A 9922-nucleotide genomic window follows, 5' to 3' on the forward strand; every position below is an offset into this window, starting at 1 on the left:
TTTTTTTTTAGCAAGTTAAGTAACTGTTGTTGGAGTTAGGGTAGAAGGGAACTTGTTTTAAATTGTTAAACTTAAATTTTTAAACTTGCAAGTTGTGTAAAACGGGAATGTTCTTGCTGAAGAGAAGGGAGAGTCAATTCATTCAACTTTAATTTTTTTAAACTGTGCTGTAAGCTATAAAAGTGCAAACCTGTGTATACAGAAGGCGGGGGGTGGGGTGGGTGTATGGTATGGCTAGCTTTTGTTTGTTTTCAAGTCCATGTTGACTCATGCCAGAACCCTGCCAGCTGACCTGGGAAGGTGATGGACAAAAGAGTTTTCGGGCAAGGCATGCTTCCTGACCTGCCCTGACATTTACTTGTAGATAGCCCAGCACAGAAACTCTGACCTTTTCCTGCAGGACTCAATGGGAGGAGAGCTTCCCTCCTGTCATGTAAGACCTGATACAGAGACAGAGAGAGGTTGTATTACTGCAGTCTTTGGGGCAGTACTGCCCCAGGGGACAGGGTTTCTCCCAGGCAGGGTCTCTTTACTGACATTGGACCCACCTTGACCTGCTCCGTCCCTGTTTTTCATGTTATGTGTGCTCAGTTCTTAATAAAATCAAACCTCTTGGCATAAAAATGAGTGTAAGGATTTAGTAGCTGATTTCAGAGTGCCTTGGTCTTTTCTTTAAATTGCTGTGTTTCAAGTACATTGGTGAATTGTGTGCATGTGCTCAGTTTATCTTAGAGAGTCACAAAATTATATCTAGCCTCAGATGCCTTTAGACCTGAATCCTTGTTGACAAGGAAGGAAGTAACAATGTGGGCTGTAAAACTTGTCTTGGATGATATGTGGAAAGAGGAAGGCTTCTTGACTTTGACTTTTAAAGAAAGCAAATGTGCAAAGCAGTGGCAGCCAGGAAGAGGAGAAAGGGCAGTGCTTTTGCCTTATGTTTGGCTATTTAATTTCACCTCTACGTGCTTTGCTTTCCCCTTGAACTGTGGTGCATTTGTATGGTCATTTCATTTTTTCCCCCCCTTGTCATCCTGTTCTCTTCCCTTCCTGGCATGGATTTACTCTGGTCCACACTGGGGAGGCAGAGAGCAGTGCCTAGTTTCCCTCCCCACTGCACAGTCTCCACATGGTGGTGTTGTAGGAGAGCTCTCTGTGTACACATGGTTGTGATGTAATGCTTCTGGTTGTGGTGTAACACACCTGTGCAATTTTCAGTCCCTCAGTCTCCATAACTAGCTCCCTCCCATTCACTGAGCTCTGGCATTGTTCTTGATGGAGAGCTGGAAAATGTGGTACGTGCTGGTGAGGGGGCTGTTGTGAATACTGGGATAGGAATGTGCGTAGACAGCGGTGTATTTTTATGCCTGACTTGGCTGATGGTTGCTTCAAGCAATAAGATTGTAGCATGTACGGTGAAGAGGGAAGAAAAACTGTGCAAACCTTAACTTGGAGGGCAGCTTTTCTTCCAAAAGTACTCACAAGGACTGCTGCTAAAAATGGCTGTTCCTGACCTTTGGAATGAGGCGTTGCTCTGGGAAGGGAGTTCCTGCAGAAAATGCTCAAAATCATATGTACATACACTATGAATTTATTACCGAAACTTTCAAGGGGGACTCACTTTTGGACAGAGAAAGTGATGAATACTCAGTGGCAGCTATTGGGATCTTATAATGACTGAAAAGCGTAGTCCCTCAGATGGAGGTGATAGATGTTGCTATTACGCAGAGATGGATAAAGCAATGTATGCACTCCTCCGTCACAACTGTGCACTGAATAGGCAGTGAACTGGGAGCTTTGATACTTTCAGGGCAGAAAGGTCTAATTTCTCAAAAGCTTTTTCAGGGGTGGTACCTCTAAACTTCTCCCTGTGTTAAATTACTGGCTCATTAAAAGTGAATTATCGTGAGGGGGGTAGTTATCTTTTCTTCTTGGTAAATATGTTTATAATGAAGTCTTCCATCACCTGACTTGGTCTTTTTTTTAGCTTGTTTGCAGCACAATGCTACTTGTCAGGAGCATGACTGGGTGCTAAGAAGTATCTTTCAAACCTACTCATGTCTGTAGTGTGAAAGTCTTTCAAGCTACTAACTGAAGTGAAATGTCCTTTCAGAGATGAAAAGGGGAGTTTTGTATATGGAGGAGGCAACAAACCCAGTCAGCTGCTACCTGGGTCCAAGGGCGCTGAGTCTCCTAATTCTTTTTTGGATCAAGAGAGCCGAAGGAGAAGGTTTACTATTGCTGATTCGGATCAGTTGCCTGGGTACCCCAAGGAAACAAATATCTTACCAGCCAAGATGAGGGAAAAAACACAGTCCTATGGTGAGTTCATTCCTCTTTTGTTATTGGAATAATTTGTGTTAGAAAACTGCTCATTAGACTTAAGGGCAGTCTGTGCAAATTGTGCACGTGAATGAAATCCCACATCTGAAATAATTTCACTTCAATGCTGTTACTTATTTCTAATGAATGTCGTTCAGCTGGGCTCTGCTGCTATGGTTGGCCATTTCCATGTGTGTTTTGGTTATAACTTTTGGACGCTATATCCACTGCTGCTGTAAACGAGCAAGAGTGTGGCTGTTTAATCTCAGCACATTGCTTTCTTATATTTCACCAGTGGAAGTATCTTGAAATATTTTTTCTGCAATTTTAACTTCTTACTGCTGTACGTCTCCCTTTGCTTAAGTGAAAGTATCAATTTAAAAATTGTTTTCCTAAACTTAATTCCTCATAACTTTCTATGTTGCCTTTAGGAAAACCTCGTCCTTTATCAATGCCTGCTGATGGGAGCTGGATAGCAGCTGCAGAACCCTTCTCTAGGCCACGAGCACCAGGGAGAAAAGGCAAGGTTTTAGGTCACATCCCTTTCTCTTCCCTTCTCCAAAATTTCCTTGGGGTCAACTGGATGGAAGTGTTTAAATTAGGAATGGAGGATTAATATTTGCATATTGCTGAACTGATCCAAGATGACAATTGTTGATTTGAGCAGGAATGCCAGGTGGTAGTTGTGAAATTTGTGAGGCTATTCAGTGCTGGGGCTCAAACTTTTGTTGTCCTATCTTAGAATTCTTGGGGGAGTTAAAAGTAGGCTAGAATGACTAGGGCAGATCTGTACTTGTCTCCTTATAGCACAGGTTTACCATTGTGCTCTTGCACACACCCCTTTCCCTTTCTTCTGCATTTAATATTGATCATAAAACTGCTTTTTTGAGAAATCTTTCTGTTTGTTTAGCTGACTGTGGAGGCTGTTGTAGAAGCAAGCTTGTTCTCAAAATTAAAAGGTAGGGCCTTCTAGGAGTTGCTTTTTGCTGCAACTGCTGTTAGAAAACAACATATTCTGCAGATGTCACAGGATGGGACAGAGACAAAAACTGATAGTGTTGGGTGTTAGGTTGGGTGGCTTTTTTTCCTTCCCCCACTGCCCTTCTCTCCCTCCCCCACTTCTGTATCTGAAAGGCTGAGTCCTGTTAAGAGTCGGAAAGAAGGAAGGATGACTATTTACTTTATTCTTGAAATGAGTTATGAAAGCTAGTGTGTAATTCTAGGGAAGATAGAAGCTGAAGTCTTATTTTAATGCAAAAATAGAAGCTGATAACAAGAAGCATCAATCCGGAGGGATATTAGAAACAAGCTAAGTAACAAGTCTAACAGAACGATCACCAGGTGGCAGGGCTGGTTTTAGTGTGTACGGTTTTCTGTTTGGTTTTGCTTTTGGTTTTGTTTTGGCTTTTCTTAACACTTGAAATGTACTTAAGTGCTGCAGGCTTGTAGGCAAGCTGTATTGGGTCAGAACATAGGCCTATCTAGGCCCACTAGGATGTCTCTAGCAGCAGCTGCCATGGTCGGATATCTAGGGAAGAGTAGAAACACAGAAAGCATCACAAATCAGTGGTCAGAAACAGGGAAGTGCTTATATCTTCACCTGCAAAATTAATTTCTGTTGTCCAGAGTAGTAATTTAGCTTTTAAGTTAGTCATGAGTTACATTCAGATAAACATGGATTCAACTCTAGTCTATCAGCATCTTGAATGTCACTTTCTTGTAAAGTTTGTTAGGTCTCGCTCATAATAATGATTTGCATGAAGGTCATCTGTACTAGCAGTTTTGGTGTGTGTGGATTTGGAATTTAACAGTCAAACGGTATCCTCTGTGTGTGATTTTTTTTTTTTGTTCTTTGTTGCTTAAAGAAATATTAAAGATGCAAAAAGCCATACATCTATTGACAGCTGCTTATGTCCTGGCGTACTGTGAAAGGTAACCAAAATCTAGGTAATTTGAGATGTAACCAGAATATTTTTATAAAAATAGAAAATGTTAACGGAGGGTTTTGAAGTCAGCAGTAATTGGTTTTCCTCCTCCTGTTTGTACAGGTGAAGATGTCCTCTGCAGGTACTTCAGTAATGAAAGGATACCCCCAATCATTGAAGAAAGCCCCTCCACACAACACCCCCTCTCAAGGCCAGTGTCTGACAAGCAGTTAGTGAGGGGAACGGATTATATTCGAGGCAGTAGGTGTTTTATGAATACAGACCTCCACAACAGTGCAACAATTCCTTTTCAAGAGGAAGGTGCTAAAAAATCCTCTGTTACATCGTCCACAAAGTCTTCCTCCGCAGAACCCTCGCTGCTGGTCAGTTGGATCACGAGACTGAAATTGTTGACTCATTGACTGTTGTTCACAGGACTGTTACCAAGTGCCTTTGCTCATCGGTCAGACTTCCCTACTTTTCAGCTTAACTGATGCATAGTGACTAATGCGGTGTTCTTTTCCCAGAGAGTCTTACATTTTTGCCTTTTTGTGATTTTTTTTTTTTTTTTTTTTAATGGATCAGAGGGTTTCATAGTGCAAGGAGGGAAGAAAGATAAAGATCAAGTTCCTCTTCCTGGCCAAAAGCTAATGGCATTTATTCTCCTGGAAATGAATAAAATTTCCATGATACAGAGGCCACACATGACCTGAAATACGCATAATGACTCAGACAAAATAATTGCATTGCCGTAAAGTCCAGTGGAACTTCAGTTGTCTGAATGCTCAGAGGCTGGTGTGACTGGCTGGGTGTCAGAGTACGTAGAGCTCAGCAAAAGTTGTGTTACTCTTCCTGACCAGGAAAGATAAGCAGGGAAATAGCAGTTTCATGCAAGTTAGTGATGCTGTTGCAAGTACTGCATGAGATGAACCTTGTGAGGAAGAAGCAGTAGTGTTGCCGTTCTTTCTCTGATATCCAGAGATCTTGGGAAGTTGGACTACTTTAATTATAAATCAATCCAACCTGAAATGTAATCTATTTTATTGAAATCACAGTACAAATAAAGAGCACTGAACAACTGCAGTGCTCATCTGTAAAGATAGATGGTTTGCTACAACATGCCAAGGAAATGCGTGTGTAGAGGTGGTAAAATATATATTTTTTTCCTTAATTGTTTAAGAATGATTTGCTGTTAACCAAAGTAAGCTTTTAAAGACAGTCCTGTTGGACTTACAAGAACTTTTATAGTGGTTCAGTTCTTGAATGATGTGTTGTTTTACAAAAAATGTGTGCTATGATACATTACAATTGTAAGTCATCTTGCTATTTTCTATATAGCTCAAATTTTTTTCCCTCCAGAATTTTAAAGCAGCATTGGGTATTTTGGGAGGAAAATAAAACTTGTTTAACAAAAGAAGAGGATATTAAAGAGGTATTGTTTAAAACTGAATGTACATAAGATTGTTAGTATGCAAACAGTTGTTTAAAGTAATTTAAATGTTAAATATAGTTGTATATATTTTTTACACTTAAACAGATACAGTTTGTACCTTCCTGTCTGCGGTACTGGGCACAGATTAGTTAAAAGAAAAAGAAAGTCTTCTGTATTCCCTGCTAATTATAAGACTAACTATTTTCGTAGATGATACATTGCCAACAGCCTTTACTCCTTTGGTCTTGCTGAAAAGAAATTGTATTTAATAATTTGTGGGGAAGGAGGGAGGTAAAACGCTAGTTTGCACTTTGGATTGGGGCAGGAATCGTATGTGATAACATGGGTGTTAAAAACATACCATAATTCTGGCTGTGAAGATGTGACCATTCTGCTGCAACAAGCTTATGAAGTTGTGCTACAGCCCTGCAGAGACAGGGTGTTAAATTCAGTTCTCAATTACGTTTGATTATGACTCACTGGTGATTTGGGTGGGGGCTGGTTTGGACCTTTCTGATCAAAGCAGGTTATAATGTCTGTCTTGTGCTGCTCTTCTCCAGATGGCAGTCTGTACTAGAGACGTGGCCAAACACAGCTGTGGCGCAGTTGAACCCTAGACCAGTTTGGTCCTGCCTCTGAGAAGAGGGTTGAAACGACCATGTTGTGGGCACTGTGGTGTAGTATAGTCCAGCCACAAATTGACTGAACTGTTTTCAATTAAATCGCAGTTACTGAACTAGATTAAAGTCAGATATGTTGTCTACACAAGATTTTAAAATGGAACTTTTGCTCATTTTTTTGATGTCCTGTTTTCTGCGGTTTGAAAACAAATGGAGAAGCATCATGTATATTGATGTGGAAGAAACTATGTATGTGCTTGGTTTCTTTGGGTTGCACCTGAGCACACTTTTAAGACACTGAAAAGTTTGCATCCTTTTGTTTGATTAGGTTTTCCTGAAGTTTGATCTAAGAGTAGTGAAATAAGCTTGCCTTATTTTAGCAGGCAGCTATAAAACACTGCAGCTTTGAAGAAAGAGGAATTTTTTTGTTTGCCATTTGGAATTTTTTTCAATATCTGCCTTGTTGCATAAATACAAGCTAATCCACTTCCTCCCCCCAACCAATAAAAAAACCCAAAAGACAAAAAGCCAAACAAACCTAACCAACCAATGTCCTCTCCATGTTCATCCTCTCCATGCTCTAGTGTCCTAACCATGCTGAGTCAAGGTACTGAATTTGGCCTTTTGTCAGTCCATCATAAGGATATCCAGTAGTTGATTTTCCAGGAAAAGAGTTGCCTGGCTCTTATGAACAGGGGAAACAGGTAGTTTTCTGGAGATTACTAGGAGTGGTATTGCAGTTTCTCAGAATCACAGCATGGTTGATGTTGGAAGGGATGTCTGGAGGTCATTTTGTCCAATCCCCCCTGCTCAAGTAGCGCCATCTAAAGCTGGTTGGCTAGGACTATGTCCAGACAGCTTTTGAATATCTCCAGGGAGGGAAATTCCACAATCTGCCTGGGCAGCCTGTGCCAGTGCCTGGTTACCCTAACGGTAAAAAAAGTGTTTCCTGATGCTCAGAGGGAACCTCCTGTGTTTCAGGTTGTGCCCATTGCCCCTTGTCCTCTCTCTGGGCACCACTGAGAAAAGTCAGGCTTCGTCTTCTTTGCACCCTCCTTTCAGGTATTTATACATATTGATAAGATCCCCCCAAGCCTTTTCTCCAGACTGAACAGCGCCAGCTCTCTCAGCCTTTCCTCATAGGAGAGATGCTGCAGTCCCTTCATCAACTTGGTGTCTCTTTGTTGGACTCTCTCCAGTATGTCCAGGACACTCTTCTACTGGGGAGCCCAGAACTGGACACAGTACCCCAGGTATGGCCCCATGAGTGCTGAGCAGAGGGAAGGGATCACCTCTCTCAACCTCCTGGCAATATTTTGTCTAATGCAGCCAAATTTCCACTGTAAATTATCCAAGATCATTGAAAACACATTCATGCATGGTTTCTCAATCAAAAAGGCAAATATTGGGGTGTTTTTTTGCCCCTCTTGAGCTTTATCCATCATTTGCAGATGACCTCAAGTTGGGTGGGAGCGTTAATTTGCTGGAAGGTGAGAAGGCTCTGCAGAGGGATCTAGACAGGCTGGATTGATGGGCTGAGATCAATTGTATGGGGTTCAGCAAGGCTGAGCACTGGGTCCTGCTCTTTGGGCACAACCACCCCATGCAACGCTACAGGCTTGGGGAAGGGTGGCTGGAAAGGTGCCCAGTGGAGAAGGACCTGGGGGTGCTGGTTGACAGCTGGCTGAACATGAGCCAGCAGTGTGCCCAGGTGGCCAAGAAGGCCAACAGCCTCTTGGCTTGTATCAGGAATAGTGTGGCCAGCAGGAGCAGGGAAGCAATGGTGCCCCTGTTCTTGGCACTGGTGAGGCCGCACCTTGAACACGGTGTTGAGTTTTGGGCCCCTCAGTACAAGAGGGACATTGAGTAGCTGGATTGTGTCCAGAGAAGGGCAACGAAGCTGGTGAAGGGTCTGGAGCACAAGTCTTTTGAGGAGCAGCTGAGGGAACTGGTGTTGTTTAGTCTTGAGAAGAGGAGGCTGAGGGGAGACCTTATCGCTCTTTATAACTACCTGAAAGGAGGTTGTAGTGAGGTGGGTGTTGGTCACTTCTCCTAGGTAATAAGCAATAGGACGAGAAGAAATGGTGTCAAGTTGCATCAGAAGAGGTTTAGAATAGGTATTAGGAAAACTTTCTTCACTGAAAGGGTTGTCAAGCACTGGAACAGGCTGCCCAGAGAGGTGGTGGAGTCACCATCCCTGGAGGTATTTAGAAGGCACGGAGATGTGGCACTTAGCGACGTGGTTCAGTGGTGGACGTGGCAGTGTTAGGTAAATCGTTGGACTCAGTGACCTTAAAGGTCTGTTCCAACCTAAGTGATACTATGATTGTTGATGGACTTTTGGCCATTGGAGTATATATACACAGAATAAATAAAGCAGAATACGACACCTGTTTTTATTGCAAAAGTCACATTCTTGCTACTGTGAATTTACAGTGCGCTCAAGTAAATTACTTTGACTTCTTGATACTCTTGTCTGCAAGTATTGCTTACTGCTCACTATGCTGCAAACCTTTTTATGCAATGTATGGTATGTAGGAGTCTTTCTCTGAGAAGCTGACATTTTATTGGCCTCAGCAGAGGGTTTTTTTTTCCTCTTTGATTATCAGATGGAAAAGCTGCAATAGCTGTTCTCAGTAGTAATAGGCTATTTTGTGTTGCAGTATGAATTGTAGATATTGGTTGCATGTGCTGTTCCCCCACCCCTCTACCTCTCACAACTTGTTAATGCAGTGACTTCATATATGGGAACAAGCAGTTTAACGTGGTGACCTAAAATGAAGCCATATCTCTGTTTTTGAAACACAAGGAGATAAGTGCACTTGAAAGACTTACGGAACCAGGCTCGACTCTTTCTAATATCTATAAACTAGAGATTTTTCCTTCTTATGCTGGTGACATTGATTACTGAAAAGCAAATGCATTAAGAAAACTGAAAAGAACAATAAAATAGCTGTATCTTCAAGCACTTGAAAAGATGAACAAAACACCGCACACCTTTTTCCTTTGCCTGTATAGCTCTCTAACATATGTAACTTGACCTTCTTCCAAATGTCTGCATCTTTTTAAAGACCTGATCAGAGCTTGCGACACAGGGGTAGTTAAGATATTGGCTGCAAGGATCTCCTTTAATATAAATTTTTATCAGCTGTTGTTGGGCTTTATGGTTATGCACTCATCATTCACTCTAGAAATCTGGATTTGAAGTGAAAGTGAGTTTTAATTGACCCATTCTTTCCCTTTTCCTGAGAGGAAGAAAGCAAAAGAAGGGGATATCTATGGGACACACATGTTGATAAATTACGTCAAGTTCAGGGGAAGTAACACAGTCCTCCTTGCTCCATGCAGGAAGAGAAGGGAGGTCTGAACAATGTGAGGAGGCCTGTAAGGCTGTAGTCACTTGCAGCCCAGGTGATTTGAGGGAGCACCACTGCTCCATAGCTCTCCTCTGATCAGGATTATTCTTAACCAATATGGCCAACCCTAACAGAAGGAGCCTCACTTAAATCTTCAACAACTTTCTGGCAGCTGCTTTGCCTATGTGCATGTCACACCAAAGCTTCTCTCCTCCATCCTATGGAGCTCTTGCTATGTAGAGTGTTTCTGTGCGGCTCTGAGAGGTGACC

General features: G+C 42.1%; 1 protein-coding gene across 2 annotated transcripts in view; it reads left to right on the top strand.

Annotated features, from left to right (window-relative positions):
- CNKSR3 (CNKSR family member 3) overlaps nt 1-9449 on the top strand; it is a 64662-nt gene extending 55213 nt beyond the window's left edge. For both annotated transcript variants that reach the window (XM_075087896.1, XM_075087897.1), the window contains 3 exons: nt 2111-2319; nt 2751-2840; nt 4368-9449. In XM_075087896.1, coding sequence (XP_074943997.1) covers nt 2111-2319; nt 2751-2840; nt 4368-4666 — 598 coding nt within the window. In that variant the 3' untranslated portion in view covers nt 4667-9449. The remainder of the gene's footprint in view (nt 1-2110; nt 2320-2750; nt 2841-4367) is intronic.
- The last annotated feature ends 473 nt before the right edge of the window (nt 9450-9922 follow it).

The sequence above is a fragment of the Phalacrocorax aristotelis genome, chromosome 3 (assembly GCF_949628215.1).
Source record: "Phalacrocorax aristotelis chromosome 3, bGulAri2.1, whole genome shotgun sequence".
Classification (NCBI taxonomy): Eukaryota; Metazoa; Chordata; class Aves; order Suliformes; family Phalacrocoracidae; genus Phalacrocorax; species Phalacrocorax aristotelis.